The 24,995-nt window shown below is 33.4% G+C and overlaps 1 protein-coding gene across 6 annotated transcripts in view; it reads left to right on the top strand.

The window, feature by feature from the left end:
• The window catches only part of ATAD2 (ATPase family AAA domain containing 2), an 80,192-nt gene that overhangs the window by 19,322 nt on the left and 35,875 nt on the right, over positions 1–24,995 (top strand). For all 6 annotated transcript variants that reach the window (XM_051971052.1, XM_051971051.1, XM_051971049.1 and 3 more), the window contains exons 8-19: positions 111–228; positions 3,889–3,996; positions 4,231–4,339; positions 5,229–5,344; positions 7,667–7,841; positions 8,233–8,321; positions 12,125–12,284; positions 14,022–14,112; positions 14,615–14,929; positions 15,463–15,595; positions 16,093–16,279; positions 16,954–17,139. In XM_051971052.1, the coding sequence (XP_051827012.1) occupies positions 111–228; positions 3,889–3,996; positions 4,231–4,339; positions 5,229–5,344; positions 7,667–7,841; positions 8,233–8,321; positions 12,125–12,284; positions 14,022–14,112; positions 14,615–14,929; positions 15,463–15,595; positions 16,093–16,279; positions 16,954–17,139 (1,787 nt within the window). The remainder of the gene's footprint in view (positions 1–110; positions 229–3,888; positions 3,997–4,230; positions 4,340–5,228; positions 5,345–7,666; positions 7,842–8,232; positions 8,322–12,124; positions 12,285–14,021; positions 14,113–14,614; positions 14,930–15,462; positions 15,596–16,092; positions 16,280–16,953; positions 17,140–24,995) is intronic.

Below are 24,995 nucleotides of genomic sequence, written 5' to 3'. Positions count from 1 at the left end.
TGTTAATTCCACTACAAAATGATGTTTTATTTTTAACTAAGGAAGCAACTGTGGATAATTAGAGTCCAAACATTTTGTTAACTGTTACAACTTTTTAAAATTTTAAATAGAACCTCGGCACCAGAGAAAACCTAACATGTTTTATAGTGGCCCAGCCTCTCCTGCAAGACGAAGATACCGATTTAGTTCTGCAGGACCAAGAAGCCCTTACTGTAAAAGGATGAACAGGTACCAATTAGTCTCCCAAAAAAAATGTATTTGGGATAGGGTCATAGAATTTTAGTTATTCAGTTTTAATTTTTACACTTTACTACAAGAATTTTCCAGATAGCAGGAGTTCTTAACATAGATTCTGTTGATGGGATACAGCTTCAAGGGGCAATGTGGAAGTAGTCCTGAGGCTACTGGACCTTGACAATGCTATAGTTCCATGGATAATGTTGGCTGCCAGATATCAATCTGTTGGTCTGTGATAACAGGGTTTCCAAGACAAGTGGTGGGATACTCTTCAGTTTCCACCTGTAAGCCATATAATAAAGTATTGAGGGGCATAATAAAAATTGGCATGTGAGATGAAACACCAGGTTTCTCTGTCCTTTTCCTATAAATTTATCTTATTGCTCCTGGTTCTTTGTTAATCCATTGGAACTTAGCCTGCTGTTGCCAGCATGATAAATCTTTGCTCTTTATGTTGGAGACAGTTTGTGAATTCTTTTGCCATATTTACAACACTGTCCTGGGGACCCTAATTGTGTTGGGTGTCATTTATCATCTGGAAGTGGCTTTTTTTTTTTTTTTTTTAATTTCCGTTATTGATAGTAACATATTAGTCATATTTATTTAAAATGCATTTTAAATTTTAAAACATTTTGAGAAAGCATTGGTTGTCTTTACTAAATTGCCAAAGGGTCCATGACCCAATCATTAAAAACCTCTGCTATGCAATATTCTTAATGGTTATTTTTCTGCATAAGCATCTCCAGTGAAGGATGCTTGCTGCTTTGCTAAATAACTAAGCCATCATATTTAGCTGCTGTCTGTGTCCTTTAACTTTGCCCTGTAGAAGAACATACAACTATTCTTTTTCAGGACAAAAAATGACTGCCTTTCAGATAAATATTCAGAAGCCATCATGCATCCCTCTAAAGTATTCATTTGTCTAAACTGACCATCTTAGGTCCTTTATCTTTTCATTATGTGATATGACTAGCATGACCTTGCTAATTCATTTTAAAATTGTGAAGTTCTCAAAAAGTATCTCCAGGTATTGGATGACAAGATTACAGATATAATCTAAATAAGATTATAGTGGTATGTACTCCCTTACATGGATATAGTTTTTTAAACTATAAAGTTTTAAAGTTGAATGTAGTATTTTTAAAATGCTGACTATGGTTGTAGTAGTTCTTTTTTCTGGGATGTGACTGTTGGCTCAATGAATCCTTTCTCATTGACCTCTGGAGTCTTTTGGACTATTGTTCAATAAATAAGTATTAAGTATTTACCCTGTGCCCGGCTCTGTTCTAGCACCATGTATATATGTATTTAAAAAAAAAAAGTCCCTCCTCAGGAGGAAGATAAAGTATGTATCTAAAATATATATAGCATAAATGTAAAATGAATACAAGTATGCAAAAAGTAATTAGATGCAAGATAGTTTGGTGGAAAGACAGTAGTAGTTGGAAAGGATCAGGAAGGGTTTCATGCACAATGCAGTTCTTGAACTACATCTTAAAAGAAATTAAAACTTAAAGAAGTGATACATTTTAGATGATAAGTGCAGAGACGGAAAAATGGAGGGTTTGTGTGAAGAATAGAGGTTGATTTGGCAGGCGTCTCAGAGTAGGAAAGGGAGAATAATATCTGGTGAGACTAAAATTATGTAGGGTTTTAAAATCTAAATAGTTGATATTTTATTCCAGAGACATTAGAAAGACACTAGAATCATATGAGTAGAGTCCATCAATAAACATTTATCAAGTGCCTGTTATATTTCAGGAACTGCTAAGCATTGGGGACACAGAAAAATAAGACAGTTGATATTTTCAAGGAATTCACAGTTTAATGCCAATAACTTTGTACATACAAGCAGGGAAATGACATGATCGAGTCTGTGTTTAAGGAAAATGACTTTGTGGGTTTTGTAGCACATGTGAGAATGATGAGACATGAGATATAGAAATCAAGAATCTATTTATTAGAGTTAATCTAGGTGAGAAGGATGCTGTGGGAGTGAAGAAAAAAAGTCCAATAACCAGGGATGTGAAGGTAGAAACTGCTGAATATGCCTATTGATAAAATATGTGGGGTAAGGAGTCTAAGGTAGTACAGATATTAATGCCTTCGATAGAAACAAGGAATTTTGGAAGAAAGGGAGATATTAGGGGGAAAGGTAGAGTTTAGATTGGGACTATGGGCAATTGGTGATATGAAACAAAAGCTCAGCAAAGAGATGAAGCTGGATGTTTAAATTTGGGAGTCATCTGGATAGTTAATTATATTCATGGGAACTAACAGAAAAATAAAGAAAAAGAGGCTGAAGCTAAGAGTTCTTTATCTGGGGGACTAGCAGCCTCAGATTTCATCTGATTTGTGAACTTGAAAGAGAAAAAAAATTCATTCATACTAACTTCTGGCCGAAATGTAACATTAACTGCAGTTACGATGTTTTGTTTTTTTAATTTATTCTGAAGTATGTATAGGCTTCATGAGAATGCCAGAGGGGTCTGGAACACAGAGAGGTTAAGAACCTTTGGAGAAGAGAAGCTAACCTGTGACAGAACATTAGCAAATACCCATTTGGTGGTGGTGGTGATAATAGTGGTAGTGTTGATACAGATGAGCTAGCAAACAGAGGCACAAACAGGAAAAGAAGAATTTCACATATACCTAAAAGAACAGGGTATCCAGGATAGAATGCTCAATTGAGGGAAATCTGAACAAAGATCTAGAAAGATAAGGACTGAAGAGAGACTTGGGTTTGATCATTAAGAGATTAGTGGTAATTTTGGAGGGAACGAGAACATTTGAGTAATGAGGTCAAAATACAGATTGCAAAGGGTTGAGGAGTGAAAAAGGATAGGAAGATGAAGCAGTTAGTGCAGATACCTTTTCTAAGAAGTTTTATTGAAAAAGGAAAGCTGTAGATAATTATTTCAAAGTCTGATAAAGGTGATTTAAAGAACAGTGAAGACTTGGGCATTTTATGAAGACAGCTGGGGATTAACCATTAGATGAGAGGAGCTGATGCTTTGTGGGGAAGAATGGGTAGTGGTGACTGAAGATGCTATGCTCAAGTGTGACAGCACAGGGTGAAATGGATTGAAGGAGAGGAACAATAGCTGTTTGTCATGGAGATTTTGGACCTCAATGCAGAACTTGACATTTGTGTTAAGTGTAAAGTTTTATCTTTCTGGTTTTGAACTCCTATGATTCCTCATTATTATGGGAGCTGATTCCCAAAATAAGGAGGAGTAAAGCTCTAGTAGATGCTGTTGAGCTGGAAGAATTTTGAATATAGTTTCATAGAAAGACTTTGTTTAGGACTAGTTTATCTAAAAAAACATCACAACATTTGATAAATGAGTGTGCTTATAGTAGATAAAAATCTGTTTATCTTGTTTATGAGAATCAGATTGATTTTTTTTTTCTTATTTGCCCAATACATTCATTTTTTTTTTTTTTTTTTTTTGGTATAAATAAATAAATAAAATTACTGGGTTGTGCTTTGGCTTAGCTAATGCTGTTTTTTTTTTCCCCTTTTATATTTCTAGAATTTAGCACAGTGCCTATACATAGTAGGCCCCTTAATAAGTTTGTGGATTAACTTTTTTTTCCTCTTTATTCAACTTGAATTCAATATTTTTTCCTTAATGTGATATTTATAAGGCGAAGGCATGCAATCCATAATAGTGATTCTACATCTTCTTCCTCTTCTGATGATGAACAACATTTTGAGAGGCGAAGAAAAAGAAGCAGAAATATAGCTATTAGCAGGTAAGTGATATAAGTATTAAAACCTCATCAGTTGAGCCTTTTTAGAAGAAAGTAAAACAAGATTATAATGTTGCTTCATAAAAGGCCATTTAGATTTGGGGTAGAATAAATTGGTTTGCAGGCATGATCTTTTATATTTTTCTATTTGTCTAGAAAGTGCTATAATCTTGTGTGGTTTATCGTTATCGAAATAATGACTTCATAATATAATGGTGCTATTTTTTTTTTAAATAGGTGCCTTCCATTGAACTTCAGGAAAGACGAGTTAAAAGGAATTCATAAAGATCGAATGAAAATTGGTGCAAGTTTGGCCGATGTTGATCCAATGCAAATTGATTCTTCAGTGAGTATTGAATGTAATATATACAAAATGGACAGTTCTGCTATAATAAAACTTGTTTCTAATCCCTTCCCCTTCCAAAATACTATGCACAGTCATTCAGTAAAAAACAAACTGAATTCATGGGGAAAATGGAACTGGGGCACAATATTCAAAAACGTTTTCAATGGGGTTTTCTGTTTGTTTTAAGGTAACCAAATTTTTAGAAAGCAGCACAGTTTTAGATGTCTTGAATGACTTAAGAACCACATAAATACTACAACAAATTGTGTCTTTATCCTATATTATGGACAAATGCATAAATGAGTTAGGCAGACTACAAGACTATTTTGTAAGAAGGTGTACAGTGAGGAGGTTAAAGTCAGCCCTTCTTTTCTCACAATTCCCTATTGTCCCAGAAGGTAGATAATGTATTATCATATGGCTTTTTGCCTTGACAAAAGCTTGGAGTTTGCTCTGGAAGTCAGTAGTGGGAAGGTTGCAGTTTATGGGTTATTTTGAAGTAGTCCAATTTTCTGATTCTCTGGTTGGTTCTCATAGAAGCAATTTTCCAGAAGCGAGCTCAAAGTTAAGTCTTACTCAAAATGTTCTCTAGTGTATCCATCAGGAACAAATTCACATTTTCAAAATTGGCATTATAGCAAAACTGACAGTAGAAGTTCATTTTAATTATGCATCTTCACATAGAATATAAAAAAGCATAACTTATCTAAAAGCCAACTTAAACTTTTATGGACCCCTCATTTGTGTTCACTTTAGTAGTATGTACTCTACCAGTGCTCCTGAGCTATTTATGTATTTCAAAACCAGGAAATTATGTTTGTTAGTGAGTTGTAGCATTTTGAAATTTCAAGATCTGGACATATCAACTGCTGAATTTCTTCCCTTGTAGGTACGATTTGATAGTGTTGGTGGGCTTTCAAATCATATTGCAGCTCTTAAAGAGATGGTGGTGTTTCCGTTGCTTTATCCAGAAGTTTTTGAAAGATTTAAAATTCAGCCACCAAGGTAATGTTGTTCTCAGGTAAAGAAAACTATGTTATGGTATTGCCAAGAAAGGTAATGAACCACTGTTGAAACGGCATTGTGAGATAAATTAAGCCTTCGCCAGTGACCATCTTCTTTTTAAAGTTTTTTTAGGCTTCAAATACCTTGTTCTACTAGACCCTGTTCAACATGGGCAGTTGTTATAAAACTCTATGCCTGAAATCTCTTTTATGACAAGATGTTACCTCATTGAAGAAATGATATTATTTCTTGGGTGACTTCAAAAGGACAAAACCTCTCTAGGCCTCAGCTCCTGGGTCAAATGAAAGGCTAGGATGAGATTGTAGTCCCTTTAACTTCTAAATCTCTTAATTGTATCACTCTTCCCCATGACTTGAGTTATATGCAGCTTTGGGGCTCATTTCCCCCTCACAGATCCTGAATATATGCCTGTACTCTATGTATTTTATTCCTCTCTGGTTATACCTACTCTTTGTGACTCATTCAGATTTTCTCTAGAATACCCCAGAAATATCTTTGCCCTAGAAAGCTTAGTCTTTTCCTGAACTTCACACTTTGGAAGTATTCTCTGCCTCTTCCTCTGTCACTTCCATCCCCTATCCATCATTCTCCCTAACTCTTCTCAGAATTTTCATTTTACAAAGAAGTGTCACATGCCAACCAGATTGTCATCCCCCTCTAGGCTATAATCTCAGGTCACAATTTTTTTTCCCCTATTGTGCTGGCAGACCTGCCCCACCCTATCCCTATTTTGTCTCCTCTTCCTCTCCCTTGTCCTTCAGCCCAGCCTTTTCAGCTTTCTGTTTTCTGTGTGGTCCCCGGTTAGAATGTAACCTCTTGGAGTCAGGGACTATTGTTTTGTTTCTACCTTTATTCCTAATATTTAGCACAATGTCTGACATTAAAGTGCCTAATAAATATTTGTTAACTGCAGCAAAACCTCATTAATATTGAATTTGGGGAGCTAGATGGCATGAGTCTGTGCCTAGCGTCAGGAAGAGACCTGAGTTCAAATCCAACCTCAGATAATTACTAGATATATGACTGGGCATTTTGTTTAACTTGTTTGCCTCAGGTTCCTCATTTGTTTAAAAAAAAAAAAAGTTAGAAAAAGAAATGGCAAACTGCTTCAGTTTCTTAGCCAAAGAAAGTCTAAATGGGAGTCATGGAGCTCAGACATGATTGCGAAAATATTGAACTTGCAAAGCCATTAAAACCTCCAAATATTTTTCAGAACAGCTGTATCTATCCTTCACCCTATTATGCTTTACAAATATTTCATTTTCATAATTCTGGGAAGTGAGTACTATTATCTCCATTTTGTAGATGAGGAAACTGAGGCAGACAGATGTTAAGTAGGTAGTAAATTATAAGCATATAATAAAAATATCTGTGCATTTCTCTGTCATTGACAAAAATGTTAGATGGCACAAAATTAAACATACATCCCTGAGATACTACACTGGAGTTCTCTTATGTTAGCTTGACATTGGACCATTAACTATTCTTTAAATCTGGCCATCTAACCAATTATCAATCTCGTAATTGTCTAATTCATCTTTTTTCCTTTCCTATGAGAAGAATGAGATCCTGAATCAAATGTTTTATTTGAATCTAAATAAAAATATCAACAGAATTCTCTTTGTGTTACTGTCATAAAGGATATGACTTATTTTAAAATACACATATACACATATTCATGTGTTTGTGTATTCCAATTCAGCCATTTATTTCCCAATGACTAGCACTTTTTTGTAAATGAGCTTTTATCAGTCTTGTGTGTGTGTCACTTGATAATCTCCTTTAGTGTCCCTTCTTTTCCCCTTTACAGAGAACCATCACAAAAAACAAATATTTTTAAAGGCAAAAGAAGAAAAGGAAAATAATCAGTATAACTGATATGAAATAGACATTTTTAGCTTATGATCACATTTTGCCCTACTACCAAAGTGATAATACTTAATTGATATTTTCTCTTCCTGCACAACTTTTTTCATTTCCATTCAGTTCTATAGATTAGTTCTACTTCTTATGTAATTGATTTTTATTTTCAGGACACACTTAATTTTGATATATGAATGTATAATTCTGCACACATTAACAGCATATAGCAGTTTTATTACTTAATTACAAAGATAAAATTTTTCAATAATAAATATCCTTGTATTTTGTAATAAAATATCCTAGCAAAGACTAGAAAAATTGATACATAAAGTTTATATAAAATGCAATGAATACTCACTGCAAATTCATAACATCTGTCATCATGTTACATTTTCAATTTGTGATTTGTCTTGACATTTAAAATATACTGATTTACAGGGGTTGTTTGTTCTATGGCCCTCCTGGAACTGGAAAGACACTTGTTGCCCGGGCACTTGCCAATGAATGCAGTCAGGGTGATAAAAGAGTGGCCTTTTTTATGAGGAAAGGTGCTGATTGTTTGAGTAAATGGGTAGGCGAATCCGAACGACAACTACGTTTGTTATTTGATCAGGTAAGAAAACTAGCTTAATATATACACAGTACAATGTTATGGGGAAGAAGGGTTCGTGCTGTCTTTGAAATTGGATAAATATTCAATAGAATGCTTTTAATATTTGAATGATTATGTTAACAGAATAGAAGCTTGGTGTTTTTTACATGAAGATAATACCTAATGTAGTGATGAGTTTTTCATATAAAATTGAACAAGTATCTATAATTCATTAATAGAAATTCAACTATCTTTTCCTATATATCAAAAGTAAGCTCTTGAATTTTGATTTCATTTGATGCTTATGCACTCCTAAATTGAACCTAAAGTAGAAATTTGACAAATATGGAGATAAGATTTATATATTCCTAATATTTGTGCTAACACTAACGATACTAAATTTGTCTTCTAGGCTTATCAGATGCGTCCTTCAATTATTTTCTTTGATGAAATTGATGGTCTGGCTCCTGTTCGATCAAGCAGACAAGATCAAATTCACAGGTAAGATTTTATTTACTATAAGAATTTTTCAAATTCTATTTCTTTATATACTAGCATCTGCATCAGTATTCTACTGGTGATGTCTAATGAATTCCATCAATTCTCACTTTATTTGATTGCCACATTCCCAATTGGCTGATGTCCAAAGGCAATAAGCCTTAAGCATTCTGTATACTCTTATAACCTTAGCATTTCCATGCAAATTTGAGTCTTAGCACTTTGAATTTTTTTTTAATTTTTCTTAAACAAAAGAGTAATACAAAGAGCATTTATACATAAACAACAATATAAAAGAAGATTGTGGATGAAGCTATGAATTTTTATACAATTTTCTAAAATACACACATTCACAATAAATCCTACTCATTACTTTTCAGATTCTTTGCTTGTCTAATCCCTTCTGAATTACCTTCTGTTCTTTTCTTTGCATTTTGAAAAATACTACCATGAGTTCTTTTTGGCATCAGGCTTCCTACTCCTCCTGTTCTTCTCAATTGGAAATTGAGAAAAACAAAAGAAAGAAAAACCTTGTAATAAATAAGCATAGTTAAGCAAAACAAACCTACAGTATAATCATGTCTCTTTCTCTTTCTAGTGACAGGTTTGGGATTTAGGGAATCAAATGGAGGGCTTTGTCTCCCCTGGAACCCCTTGGGATTCAGCACAAGCATAGGTTCTCTTTCTACACTTTGTCCATCACATTTCTCTCAGGAGGGAGGTAATAGTATGTTTCGTTTATAACCCCATCTCAGAGACACATTTGGTCACTCTCCTGACTAGTGATCTTGTCTTTCAAAGTTGTTTTTTCTCTACAATTTCATTATTCTTAATGGAAATTATCCTTCTTACTTAATTTTTTTTTAATAACTCTTTATTGATAGAACCCATACCAGGGTAATTTTTTACAACATTATCCCTTGCACTCACCTCTGTTCCGATTTTTCCCCTCCCTCCGCCCCCTTCCCCAGATGGCGAGCGGTAAGTTTTTTTTTTTTTTTTTTAACCTAGAATTATCTGAAATCATCTCTGGTCTTTTCTGAAAACATTATGTCATAATATATTAAGATATTGGTCTTTTCATCCATTCTTTTCTTTTGTTAATTAGCAACTTAAGGAAACTTTAGCTTTTAGTTTACTTTTCCCATTTTAATTCCTCTAGAATGGGATGTTTGTTTTGCATTTGACTGTTCCTTGCCCAGAATTGTCCTCTATTTTAACACTTCCCATCCATTCCTCTGTTTTTAAGTTAATTCTTCTTACCCCTGTTAGGACTAAAGGCAAGTTCCACCACTTTCTATGCTAGTATAGTCCACTTTTTTCTGTCCATTTAAAAATCTTAGAACAGAACCATTTCTCCCTTCCCCCCAAAAAACAAACAAACTTGTTTTTCTTTTTAAATTTCCACCTTTTGAAAACATTAATGTTTCATCTCCATTGATGAAAATATTAGTGTCGCATCATATAGCTCCTTGCAGTTGCTTAAATAAAATTTCCTTTCTAGGTGTCTGTGGACTCCTTTATTTCAAAGTTCCAACTGTGTGGGATAACAACCCCTAATTCAAAATACTCAGATATCTCAAAGTTAAGAACAGAAGCTTTATATAGAATCTCACGAGAAGCAGATAGTCCACTCATTGGAGTCTCAGAGGAGGGCCAGTTTTACAGAGGCTGAAATAATTTAAATAGTCAGGGGAAAAAAATTATAGAAACTATTGCCCCATTCATCTCCTATTAATGCTCCTACTATCATTGGCAAACTTGACCTTTATTGCTTTGTCTCAGGAATATAGGTGGGTTTTTGTGGCACTAAGTAAGGTCTTGGTTAAACAATACCTGTTTCAAAAGAAAGAAACTCTGTTCTTCTTCTAAGATTAACAGTCAATTAAGTCAGAGGAGTTAGAGGTTTCTAAAATAACTTAAGGAGACTTTGTTTTACCTTCTTTTCTCAGTCAACAAATAGAGATTAGCCAGTTTGTAGACTTCAAATATCTCTAGGCTATTAATTAGTCAGATTCTTCTCTAAGCAGTTATGTCTTAATGTTTTCTCTTGGAAAGTCTTTGTTCTTCTTCCCAGAGCCTTAATGATTAAACCCTTGGTGCTAAGTCTTATTATTCTGAGAAGTCCTCAGTTTCTCTTTTCACTCACTACTCAGCTCTGGTGTTTTCATGAAATATACTTGAAGTCATTTTGAAAAGGGGACCCCAAAACTCTGAAATTCCTTAAAGGAGAAAATCTCCTTCAACTCTGCCTCAGTGAGGAGACTCCACCCCAAAGCATAAACAGTTTCATCTTTGTTGTCTGGGTGGGGTCAGCTCAGTCCTAAAACCCATTGAATTCAGTTCAAATTCTAGCCCTAGCTGAAACCCAGTGAGAAGCCTACTTGGGACTCCACTCATGAGCCCCCTTCAGCTTGTAGTTAAAGCCCCCTATTATAAAAGAGCCAAACTAAAACCCTGTCTTTGCAGAGTTTCCAAACACGCCAGCCATACCATGCTTGGCATCTCAAGGAGCTTCGGCCCACTGGAATACTCTTTTCCAGTGCCCTCTTCTCTTTACCCTCACCTATTTCCTTAACCAGACTTTAACCTTACTTCCAATCCCCATAATAAACTTCTTTTATCAATCCTGGTTTTCGGGTCTGTAAATTCTTTTACAGAGAACCTATGCTTGCATTGAATCCCAAGGGGTTACAGGGGAGACAAACCCCTCCATTTGATTCCCTAAACCCCGAACCTGTCACTAGACCTCATTTAACTCCCTGACCATCAGAAACCCTAATTTCATTTGGGTTCCCCAAGTCTAAACCTCATCAATCTGTTCCATTAAAGATCTCTTTTTACCCCATATAGGATTATACTCAGTTTAGTTGAGTAAGTTATTCTTGCTTGTAAGTCTTTCTCTCTTGTAACATACTGTATTCTAAGAGCTTTCGTTTATTGCAGAAGCATTCAAATCTGAGGTGATCCTTAATGTAGTCCCTAGATATTTGAACTGCTTTCTGATTTTTTATTTTTTATTTTATAAAGGAGTTAAGGATTATGCCTGACATTTCTGGGAATTTGATGTTCTTTTCACAAGATGAATAGATTCTTATTATCTTTACATTGCTATCCAATGGGCAGTTTTCATTATGATTTCTCGAAGAGTTCAGACTTCTTTTTTTTTTTTTTTTTAATAATAATGATTTTCAAAGTCCAGTTATTGTGGGGTTTTTTGTTTGTTTATTTGGTTTTTTAAACTTTTTTTCTGGGCAGTTTAGTGGTTTGGCAATTGTTACACCATTGATGATCGGCAGAGCCAAAACTAGATCTCACGATTCCTTCCTGCCAGTCATGCTTTTTATCATGGATATTTATAATAGGATCTTTGTTTTTATAATGTTGCTAGTTCTTTAATGACTTAATTGAGATTGTATTCTGGATCAGGAGTTAAACTTTTGTCATGTTGAAGGGAAAAAAATTGGTCAACAATTGTTTTTTGCATTCTCTTATGTTTTCTTAAATAATTTACTTAAATGGTTTTTTTTTCCCCTAAGTGTGATTGTTTCTTTATAGTTTGCTTTTTACTGTGGATCAGTTCATTAGAATATTCATCAGAGTTGTAAAGTGACATATTCATTGAAATGTATAATATATTAAAGTGGCTAATTTTTTAAGTGACTATTTTTCAAATGGACCACCTTGATTAAAAATACTATCAGTAGAAAGGAAAGAAGGAAATTTTAAATGAATTAAATGAAATTTCATACAACTTTAATAATTATTTCACTTTTACTGAACCAAAGTTTTGTGTCTTTGTTTAGTTCCATTGTATCTACCTTACTAGCACTTATGGATGGATTGGATAGTAGGGGAGAAATTGTTGTAATTGGAGCTACCAATAGACTGGATTCTATAGATCCTGCTTTACGAAGACCTGGCCGATTTGACCGAGAATTCCTTTTTAGCTTACCTGATAAAGATGTAAGGACTTAACATTAATTTCATTTCATTTTAGTAATTTTTTTTCAATACACTTCTAGTACTGTTGTGCCACAATTTCCCTAAATTGTTCTGCCTCAGTTTCTCTGGTTGCAAACCCCCTTTTTTGCCCATTAGAACTGAGATAATTAGGGCTGTGGAGATCTGACATTCCAGAAGATAAGACTCCAGATATTTTGTCTCAGATACCTAATTGGCATTGGTTATACCTCTAAGTCCAGACTTCCTGGCTCTAAGCTGGATACCACCTTATCTCCTAGTTTGTTAGAATTTATGGTCCTCACCTGGAGTCAAACTAACCAGTCAAAACCAGGTTGATGGTCCCTATCGGGAGAATCCTGCTCACCAGAATTTGGACACCACCCCCTGCCTTTGTTTCAGCTACCTGAACCTAAGAGCTATAAATATATCATTGAGAACTCACATTTGCTGCTGGGTACTTTGAGATGAGAGTCAGAGCCAGTCAATCGATTAAGCTCTCCAATAAATAAAATATTAAAAACTCTCTAATTTCTCTCTTTCCAGTTTGGAAATTATCCATATATAAAATCAAACATCTGGACAGCCCTTCCATTCCACTCAAAAAAAAAAAAAAAAAGCCAAACTAATTAGGGAAACAGAATTGAGGGCTTGAGAGAGTAAAAAACAATTGTTGGGAGAAATGAAATAGGAAGTAAGGATAGGATAGCAAGTAAAGGCAAGAATGCAGGTGATAGACAAAGAAGGCAACAGTTGACAGACCTGTTGATTAAACCAGTGGGATTGAAGGAGAGCAGGAGAAGCTAAGAAGACATGAGATTGTTTTCAGAATTTCAGAATTCTGAGTGAAGTTAAGATAGTTCCATATCATTGAAGCTCTAAAAATGAGGTTAAATATGGAAGTTGCTGAATTTGAAGGGCTTAAGAGTTGGGTCATGAATATAAATATAAATTTTATCCAAAGTAATAAAAAGGGATATTGATTGAATTGTTAATCTAGGTGCTGAGGTTATTTAAAAAATATATGAGAGTGTCCTTAAAGTCAGTAGATATTAGCAGTTGGGTAAAAATCGCATGATTATTATTTAAGTGGGAAACAGTTTTTCATATTTTGTTTTGTTTTTGTGAAACGGGTTTAAACTTACTCTCCTTAGTTATAAAATTCTTTGATTCTGTGACTGTAGTTTCTTTTTTTTCCTTTTATGTTTGGATTGGGACATGTTCATGGCTTTAGTCACTTATTGACTATTGCATGAACATAATTACCAAATCCACCTATTAAACTCTTTTGAAAGACAGATTTCTCTTTTAACTGGGAACAAAGCAAAGAGATTTACTCTTGCATATTAAAAATTAATGCACTCCTAAAAATGACTTAATAGTATTTTTTGTACATTGATAGCTAGCATATTAACGTTGTGAATACTTTTTAAATATGAAAATCAGTTTCTTAAACGAATAGATTTTCAAATTTTTCTTGCATATCCATTTTACATCTATATTTAAGTATGAATCAATGGAAAAATCATACTTTTAGAAATTAAGCACCATGTAATTAATTTTTTAAACAAAATATTAACTATAAATGGTACCTGAAGCCTCTCTTTATCTCACCTTAATTTCATTTCTTCATCACTTCACAGTTTTTGTTTAAAGAATCCTAAATGTCTAGCAGTTGAAAAGTTTTTAGAAAAGTGATGTTGTTTTTTTAAATCTTTTAAATAATGATTTTATTTATAGGCTCGGAAAGAAATTTTAAAGATTCACACAAGAGATTGGAATCCCAAGCCATTGGATATGTTCCTTGAAGAACTTGCAGAAAAATGTGTTGGTAAACGTTTTTTAAAAGAGTACTACAATACTTAATAAGTTACAATATACAGTTGGGTTTCTTTGTTATTCTATTAACTTTTATTTATAATGGATATTGGAGATTTCTTTGTATTTCTAATTTGTCCTTTAGTTTTTGCTATTTCTCTTGCTCAAGACCTGCGTTTAATGTAGAATAAATTATTGAATTATTTGTAAGGTTTGTAAGAAGGCAACCTCAAATTACTTATTCCTTGTCTTGCCAACATTGGCTTCTCATATGTGTGACTTTGAATACATATGCTCTACCTTGTTAGGCTTTACTTAAACTTCATTTGCAAATTGAAGGGATTGTTTTAGTTTCTTTTGTCACTAAATCAAAATCTCTGCTCACAGATATCAATATATCTTTCATCAGGGAAAATTGGGAAATCCTTTTTTGCTTAAAGTTTATTACTTTATTGCAATATTAGCAAAATGTCCTAAACTCTTTATTTTTTCATTTTAACATTTTTTAAAAATAGGATACTGTGGTGCAGATATTAAGTCCATATGTTCTGAAGCCGCTCTCTGTGCTCTGCGTAGACGTTATCCTCAGATATATACAAGTAGTGAGAAACTACAGTTGGATCTCTCATCAATTAACATCTCTGCTAAGGATTTTGTAGTAGCAATGCAAAAGATAATACCAGCCTCTCAAAGGGCTGTGACATCACCGGGACAGGCACTGTCTGCTATTGTGAAACCTCTCCTTGAAAGCACTGTTCATAAGATCTTAGGGGCCATACAAAAAGTGTTTCCACATGCAGAACTTGGAGCAAACAAAGGACCAAAGTCAGGTATAAAATCTTAAACAAGTGTTTTGCTTGCATTTGAAGGATGATAAGTCCATGTTATACGAGGATTGGGTGAAAGAAATGGAGATGTTTTGTCTAAGGAAGATTGAAGATAATTGGAATTATAAAAAAGTGAAATAGATTTAAATTTTCATGAACCTTATCCTGATGTATCAGATTTTAAAGTTTGTAATGTGTTTTCATAAATCATTTGTCATCTCTTGCCTTCATAAAAATTACAAGTTTTTTTTCCTTAAAAAGTTTTTAGGAACCTTACTACTCTTCATATCTCAACTCAATTTGCAGATTACAGTACAATCTAAATCTGAAGTTAGCAGAACTATAGCTAGTGAGCTGAACTATCTAAATCTAAAAATGCTTTTTACATTTCTAAATACAATAAAATTTTATTTTAAAATTTAAAAATCATTCTTTAGCTCTCAGTGGAATCTCTGGTCTAGCTAACTAGCTATAACTATTAATCGAAATTTACGTAGTAAAGTCAGTAACGTGGGATGCAATGCTTTGTTTTGTAGATGTTCCCGGGCCTCTGCTAGAAAGTGACTTGGCATATAGTGATGATGAAGTTCTCTCAGTATATGAAAATGGACTTCCACAGAAACCCTTCAATAAAACAAAAGAAAATGTTAATTTCCTTCATCTCAATAGGTATGTTTTTTTGTTATGTATTAAGAATATACTTATTACTCTGAGACTCAATTGAAACCAAAGGGTATCTTGGTGATGGAGTTAATGGTAAAGAAGCATTAAGGACACAATATATTTTAACTATCAACATTTCTATTTGTAGCAATGTTTGAATGAATTTCCTTGTATTTGTATTTATGCAAAATTTTATGTTATGTCATGTACATTTTGTATTACTTTTTAGCCTGTTAGAAAATGCATTCAGTTATATTAAGGCTGTCGATCTTTATATAGTAAATGTTACTTTTATTAAATTTCTATATAGATTAGTTTGCTTTGGAAAACCGTGTGCCAAAGAAATTGAGAATAATAGAGCGATAATATTCATCAAGGTGAACTAAAGGTGGTTAAGTCTTTGAATTATAAATGTTCAAACATCAATAATTGGGGGTGGGGTTATTTTAGAAAATTAACTGAAGCACTTTTTAAAAAATGAAATACATTCACTGTCATTTTAGAAATGCTTATCACCAGCCTACATCTTTTCGACCAAGAATCTTGATAGTAGGAGAGCCAGGATTTGGGCAGAGTTCTCACTTGGCACCTGCTGTGATTCATGCTTTGGAAAAGTTTACAGTATATACCTTGGACCTTCCTGTTCTTTTTGGAGTCAGTACCACATCTCCTGAGGAAACATGTGCCCAGGTAGTTCAGTGTTAACAAAAAAAAAAGTGTTATTTTTAAAATAGTCTCTCGCAGAAAAACTTAAAACACTTAAATCTTTGATATAGTGGGCAGCTAGGAGGTACAGCAACTAGAGTGTTGGACTTGGAAGTAGGAATACCCTGAATGCTAATCCTGGCTTAGCACTTACTAGCTTTGTGACCCTGGGCAAGTTACTTACCTTTCAGCTTCAGTTTCCTCATTTGTAAAATGGATATAATAGCACTTTTCTCACATTTCTTTTTTTATTTTATAAAAAGAAATGAAATAACATAAATGCTTTGTAAAACACAAGCATTCTATAGATGCTAGCTATAATAATTATACTCATGAATAGATTCTATTATTTTTAGTTTGCATCTTTAGATCTATTTTTTTTAAGCTCGTTAAAGGTAACCTCGATTTATTGTAGAACTTTTATAATTGAATAAGGCAGCTTTAATGGGAATGTTTTTTCTTGAAATTTTTTTTATCAAATGAATTATTCATTTGACAATTGAAATCATTATGCATTAAGACTTGACAGTTTATGATTGCATGTGAATATAGTGGAAGAAACTTCTTGAAAAGTAAAGATTTCATGTGTTTTTCAGGAAGATTAAGCACATTTCAAATGTATTGCCTCTAACTAAAAATATTAATCTTTTTCCTATTAGGTGATTCGTGAAGCTAAGAGAACAGCCCCAAGTATAGTGTATGTTCCTCACATCCATCTGTGGTGGGAAACAGTTGGATTAACACTTAAAGCTACTTTTACTACATTGTTACAGAATATTCCCTCGTTTGCTCCAGTTTTACTACTTGCAACTTCGGACATACAACATACTGCTCTTCCAGAAGAGGTATAGTGTGTGTTTGTGTGTACACACATGCATACTCCCTCTAGCTTCAGTCTAGTTTTTATTAAGTACAGGGTAAATACAAAAGTCTTGAATGTAGCAAACTTTTTTTTCCTTTGGTCCTGATAGTTTGTTATAAATTTCATCTTTAGTATTAAATTTCACTTTGATAGGTTGCAAAAATGATTTTATCTTAGACTGAATTCGAATGTGGGTCTAGGCTATCATTATCCAATTTCTTTGCCTCTCTTGCAGTCCTTTCTTTTGGCAAATTGTTTTATTCACCTGTGCCTATGAATATATTTACTTCCATGTGACTCAAGATCCATAGACTATAATTCAGCGGAAAATGAAGGTATTTATTAAGTGTTCAAAACCACATGACTTGGAAATGAGGCACATTTTCTAAGTTTTAATTTTTTTTCAACGGGCAGTTTTGTATAGTTTTGCCCGCAGTGTCTGAATATCCCTGTATCCCCACATCCTTTCTAGTATTTGGCATTTTATTTTTTGTCTTCAGAGATGGCTGAATTTGTATTTCTTTAACTACTGAATCATTGTTTTTATGGTGATGCTTTATTGGCTTTTTTGTTTGTTTTGTTTTGTTTTTTCCAGAAGTTTTGATTGAATGACTTGGAGGAATCTTTATCCATATTTATCAGTTGAAGAAGTTATATTCAATTCAGGAAACATTTATCAGTTTTTTTAAGTGTAAAAAATATTAATTAACCATAAACAGAAAAATTATTTCTGTCCTACTACATACAGGTTGCAAGAAATGTAAATCCTTATGCATTAGAAGATGATTTGATAGTGTAAACATTAGGTTGGCCAACAGAAAGATTGGGATCCAAGACTGATAAAAGGCCTTTATGGTTAACAGGATTTGTTTTAACTAACAGAATTATGGAAAGTAAGGTGGGAATGGAAGAAACAGGACTAGGGTGCTGTAGATGTTGCAGAGGTAGAACTTAGCAGCTGTTTATCAAGTTTATCAGTTAGCAGGTAGTTATCAAGTATTTCATTAAGTATAAACACATGAGGCACATAGAGAAGTGCCGCAATCATATAGAGTAGCAAAGTCAGAATTTGAACTCATAACCCCTGATTTTATATATATTTTTGATATGTTAAAAGTAAAATTCTTTTTGACTATGTTCTGTTTGAAGCATATCTCAAAAGGCCATTGAGAAGGGAAAAGAAGAAAGGAAGGAAAAATCACAGAAGCAGCAAGAGAACCAGGAGAGAAATTGGTGTTGAGATAAAAGAAAAAGTGATGACAGATTTTATAGATTGGATAAAGTTGAATCTAATAAGTGGTTTTTTAAGAGAGGAACTTCAGTAAAGTGGTTAGTGCCTGATTGTGGATGGAGAATAAATGGAGTAATGAGAAAGTAAAGCCATTGAGTATAAACTTTTCCTTTGTTTAGTATACCTGAAGAGAGAAAAGCAAATAGCTTTAGATGGTAGTATGGCCAAAATTTTTTTTTTTTTTTTTTTTAAAGATGGTGACATTCTGAACAGAGATGAACTGGATGCTTTCTCTTTGAGTGAGATTGTATCATTAGGGAATGGAAATATCCTCATCTTTTCATTTCAGTTTTATTGGATCTTTATAATTGTTATATTAACTTTTCACTTTTTGAAGTGTGTACTTTTCTTTCCATTTATACTGTAGTTATTTCATGTTATTTTTTTCCACTTTTTATCAATTAATACAAATTTTTCCGTATTTCTCTATCATATATCAATTCTTTCATGACGGTAGCATTCCATTACAGTTACCACCATTTGTTTGGCCATTCCCCAATCAATAGGCATATCCTTAGTTTCCAATTCTTTACTATCACAAAAGGTGTTGAATATAAATATTTTGGTATTTGTGGAGCCTTTTATTCATAACTTCTTTGGGATATAAGCCCAGTATGGCTCTCCAGAGTATCTGGATCAAAATGGACATTTTTACTCATTTTATTTGCATAATTCTGTATTGTTTTCCAAAATGGTTGTACTACTTCACTGTTCCACCAACAAGGTATTCATGTGTTCATAATTTCACAATTCTTCCAACCCCAATACCATTTTTTGTTGTTTTTTGCCATACCCTTAAGATGCCCTGCATTAAAATTACATTTTCAACAAGGATTGGTGAAAGCATCATCTTTGTTTTAAAAAATCATCCTATTTCCTTGATTGGTTAGAATTACTATTGATACTACTGTTACCAGTAACAAATGGACATTATTAATTGAAATGCATAAACATAGGATTTCAAATGAACATCATTTTTATTTTTAAATCCTTATTATAAAATATGCTGTGTAATAATTGTTTGGTTTTAAAGGCGGGATCAGACTTGTGGGAGAGAGAATTAGAAAAGAAAAATATAAAAGTCTTAAGGAAGAGTATATCTAAAAGGGAGAAGGATTGATCAAAAGATGACAAAAGAAGGTCTTGGAAAAATTAATTCACCAAAAGTAATTGATGATGGTTCTGCATCTGCTGCATTGCCTGGCATCAGCTCCATAACACAAGTTGCCTCACACCCTGGTGCCTTTTAGTTCTTTCCCTCCCCTCCGCCCCTTAAATTTCCTGCCTCTTTTCTTGTTTTTCCTTTTCTGCTCAGTAGATTATATGTTCCTTGAAGGCAGGAACTGCCTTTATTTTATCGCCAGCTCTTAATACAGCTCCTGGCACATATTAGGTGCTTAATAAATGTTTACTGAATTATATTTCAAGTAACTAAGAAGTGAGAGAGAATTGGCAAAAGGCAGTAACAGGAGTAAACAAATGTTTCTAATAGTTTGACCGTGAAAGGAAGGATTATTGAACAAAATAGTTTCAGAGGATAACAGTGAGATGAAAAACTATTTTTTAAGAATGAGGAGATCTGAGCCAAGTGGATTAGGAAAGATAAAAAATTATCAAGACAGGAAATGAGTGAGCAGGCATATTCTCAGATGTGGTAGAATCAGACAAAAGTAAAGTCTTGATAAGGATAAAACCACCACTTAAGAAACTGGAGCAAAGAATAAGAAAATGGAAGATAAATTAGATGTTTGCTTTGTGTAATGAGGAAGAATTGTTAGCTTGTATCTAATGGGTTTTTTTTTTTTTCAGTACATTTTTAGATAAAGTTCTCTTGATTAGAGGCAATGTGAGCATATAGAAAGCATGAGAGAAGATTTGGAATTGTTGCTCTGATGGAAAACATAATTAAGAATTTGTTATGAAAGGATTATGCAGCAGTGAAAAACAACCAAAATTAGATAAATTCATAATAGATCCAGGCAGCTTCTTCAGTGACATTCAATAGCCTTTGAGTAGTAGTTGAGAGGTAGATGATGTAAAGATTATCTAGAGATGGGATTTGGCTAGATAAATGCAAAATCAGAGACAGACAAGTGGTTGATAGGAGAAACAGACTGTCAAAACTGAAAAAGAGAAAAGTAAGGTTGATAGTGGTGATGAATTTTATCATTGAATTTTTCAGTTGTCTGAGTCTTTATGACCCCACTTGGGGTTTTCTTGGCAAAATAGTGGAGAGGTTTTCCATTTTTTCCTCCAGCTCATTTTATAGATGAGAAAACTGAGGCAAATGTGATTAAGTGTCTGAGACCCAATTTGAACTCGTAAATGAGCATTCCTGACTCTAGATCTAGCACGATCTACTCTGCCTTCTACCTGAGGAGTTTAGGAGAATAAGCAATGAAATAACTGGAGGGCATGAATTAGTATGATTTTGAAGTGAGGAGCCAAAAGAAGAGGTGAAAGAAGTAGAATTATGATTGTAAATAAAAATCTTGGTAGTCTGGATCATCTTGAGTAGAATCTTAGTAGAGGTATAAAATCAAGTCATTACTATGTAGCTGAGGGAAAAAAAAAAGCTTACAAAATAGAGCATGGGAATTGAGGTTATAACAGAAATTGTGAAAGCCAATATTTTAAAATGCCTAATTTAATATGACATGGCACAATAGTTATAATCACTGTCATCTATGAACTATGAACTCTTTAAGACACTTAAGAAGCAGATACAGGTATAAATCTTAAGATTAAAAGCATTGAATCAAAAAGAAATGAATATTAACTTGTATTAAACAGATGTGGATTATGTGTATATGCATTTTAGAAGTAAGATGTAAAGTTAAAAACATAATTGGGCAGAGGTAAAGATGCAGAATTGGAAATTACCTTTCTAATTGAGAGAAAAAGCAGCTCTATTCTAATGAGTATTGTAAAGCTTTGAAAAAGTGAGGTTTTGGAATTTATTTCTGTGAACCATACTCAAATCCATCTTTTTTACTTTATAATTGGATCCTAATCATTTCAGAACCAAAAAGCTTTAAAGTAATCATGTGTATTTAAAGGATTTTTTTTATGTACTATCTTGATGATTTAATAGTGACTTATCAGTAGCTTAGTGTACAAATAAGTACAATCAAGCAAAATCTTGTTTGTACCTAAATTCTTCATCTCTATCAAGAGGTACTTAGTATATTTCATATACATCACTGAAATGGTACTTAATCATTTTACTGGTCAATATTGCTAAATTTCTCATTGTTTCTTTTGCAATGATGTTGTCTTGGCCCTATATTTTTCCTAAAAAGTTTGAGAGTTTAAATTTTGAAGTTTGTTTTAGAGGGAAGGCTTTTTTCACTTTATCCTCTGGTTTGAAGAAATTTGTGAGGTTTTATGATTTCTTTTTTTCTTTCTTTTTTTAATCATGGGTTTTAGGTAAAAGTAGTCCAGTGATGGTTAAATTTTGTCTCCTTGATCTGTTTCCCAGATTACTTCTTTTTTGTTTGATTGAAGTACGTTACATTTTCTTTATAACAATATCAGAAAATGTTTGTGGAATGAGGAATAACAGGATGATTTATGTAGTTCATGCCCTAAAAAAATCTGGTAGGATAAATAAGATATTTTCATAAATATATGGACATAAAGAATGTGAAAATGCAATGAGAATTTTTTTTTAAAAAATTTTATTAAAGCTTTTATTTACAAAACATATGCATGGGTAATTTTTCCAACATTGACCCTTGCGTAACCTTTTGTTGTAAATTTTCCCCTCCTTTCTCCTACCCTTTCCCCTAGTCCAATACATGTTAAATATGTTAAAATACATGTTTGATCCAATATATGTATACATATTTATACAATTATCTTGTTGCACGAGAAAAATCAGATCAAGAAGGAAGAAAAAGAAAAACTGAGAAAACAAAATACAAACAAATAAGAGAGTGAGAATGCTATGTTGTGTTCTACATTCTGTTCCTATGGTTTTCGCTCTCTGGGTGTAGATGGCTCTCTTTATCACTGAATAACTGCTACTGGTTTGAATCATCTCAATGTTAAAGAAAGCCATGTCCATCAGAATAGATTGTCATAGTCTTATTGTTATGTATAATGGTCTCCTCGTTCTGCTCATTTCACTTGACACCAGAGGCTCTCCAAACCTCTCTGAAATCATTCTGCTGGTCATTTCTTAAAGGATAATAATATTCCATAACATTTATATACCACAATTTACTCAGCCATTTTCCAACTGATGATCCATTCAGTTTCCAGTTTCTTGCCACTATGAAAAGGGCTGCCTCAAACATTTTTGCACATGTGGGTCCCTTTCCCTCCTTTAAGATCTCTTTGGGATGTAATTCCAGTAGAAACACTGCTGGGTCAAAGGGTATGCACAGTTTGATAACTTTTTGAGCATAGTTCAAATGTCTCTCCAGAATGGTTGGATCCATTCACAGTTCTACCAACAATGTATCAATGTCCCAGTTTTCCCACATCCCCTTCAACATTCGTCATTATTTTTTCCTGTCATCTTAGCCAATCTGAAAGATTTGTAGTATTATTTCAGAGTTGTCTTTATTTATTTATATATATATATTTATCTATTTATCTATTTGTTTATTTATTTATTGACAGTGCATATGCGTGGGTAGTTTTTTACAACATTATCCTTTGCATTCACTTTTGTTCTGACTTTTCCCTTTCCTCCTTTCACCCTCTCCCCTAGATGGCAGGCAGTCTTTTACATGTTAAATATGTTACAGTATATCCTAGATAGAATATATGTGTGCAGAACTGAAGAGTTCTCTTGTTGCACAGAAAGAATTGGATTCAGAAGGTATAAATAACCTGAGAAGAAAAACAAAAATGCAAACAGTTTATACTCATTTCCCAGTGTTCCTTCTCTGGGTGTAGCTGATTCTGTCCATCACTGATCAATTGGAACTGAGTTAGATCTTCTCTTTGTCGAAGAAATCCACTTCCATCAGAATACATTCTCATAAAGTATTGTTATTGGAGTATATAATCTCCTGGTTCTACTCATTTCACTCAGCATCCGTTCATCTAAGTCTCCAGGCCTTTCTGAAATCATCCTTCTGGCCATTTCTTACAGAACAATAATATTTCTTAACATTCATATACCACAATTTATCCAGCCATTCTCCAATTGATGGGCATCCACTCAGTTTCCAATTTCTGGCCACTACAAAGAGGCCTGCCACAAACATTTTGGCACATGCAGGTCCCTTTCCCTTCTTTAGTATCTCTTTGGGGTATAAGCCCAGTAGTAGCACTGCTGGATCAAAGGGTATGCACAGTTTGATAACTTTTTGGGCATAATTCCAGATTGCTCTCCAGAGTGGTTGGATTCGTTCACAACTCCACTAACAATGCATCAGTGTCCCAATTTTCCCACATCCCCCCCAACATTCATCATTATTTTTCCCTGTCATCTTAGCCAATCTGACAAGTGTGTAGTGGTATCTTAGAGTTGTCTTAATTTGCATTTCTCTGATCAATAGTTATTTGAAGCACCTTTTCATGTAGCTACAAATCGTTACAATTTCTTGATCTGAAAATTGTCGGTGAGAAATTTTTTAAATCTTAATACAGTTCAAATATCAAATAATTATTGAATACTTATATATTATTACATATATATATTTTGGAGAAAACAGTGTTTCTAGTACACTTATAGCATCTGACTCGGGTATAATTTCATTTGTTAAAATAAAAATGTGTATTCATATTCTAAACTAAAGTTATTGCCATTCTATAGCATAACAGAAACACACCCAAATTTACAATTGTGTGCTTTATATATTTAATCTATGTCGGATTATTTGCTATCTTGGAGAGGGGGAGAAAAAATTGAAGCACTGTTGCAAATTGAAGACTATCTTTGCATGTATTTGGAAAAATAAAATACTATTAAAAATTATTTTTGAAAGTTAAGATAGTAAAAAAAAAAAATGAAATTAAGCTCACTGAAGTATAGGGGTTAATTTTAAATTCCATTTGTGTCACTGCCAGTGTGAACTCTACAAAGTTATTTCTTTGTGCCTTAGTGACTTCATAAAATGAGGAGACTAAATGGACATCCTTCTATCTTTAAGTCTTTTTATCTTGTGACTGAGTCTCAGCAGAATACTTGTGAAATAGCTGCTAGCATCCTAGAGATCTTTTCTTGTAAAGTTATTATTATTTTTATATTTATGCTAATGCCCATAATGTATGCTTGAATGAATCTATGATCTTCTCAATGTAAATGTTCTTCCTGAATATAATGCATATCTTTCACATTTTCTCATTCTGTGCAACTATTATCCATGCCCTCCCATAAATCCAGTACAAAAAGTCATTCATTCTTGGGATCTTCTAGTAGATGTTTTCTCGTTTTTCTGTTCTTCTATCCCCCACTTCATTGATGATCTTTTTACCCATTCCTCACAACTGTGGAACAGTAAGTAGAAGTCATGGTTAAAAGAGTCAACAGTACTGGTCATGTCTGAAAATGCACTTCTTATTCTATGCCTCTAGCTCATCATTTCTCC

This window comes from Antechinus flavipes, chromosome 1 (assembly GCF_016432865.1).
Source record: "Antechinus flavipes isolate AdamAnt ecotype Samford, QLD, Australia chromosome 1, AdamAnt_v2, whole genome shotgun sequence".
NCBI lineage: Eukaryota > Metazoa > Chordata > Mammalia > Dasyuromorphia > Dasyuridae > Antechinus > Antechinus flavipes.
This window is presented reverse-complemented; position numbering and strand designations above follow the sequence as displayed.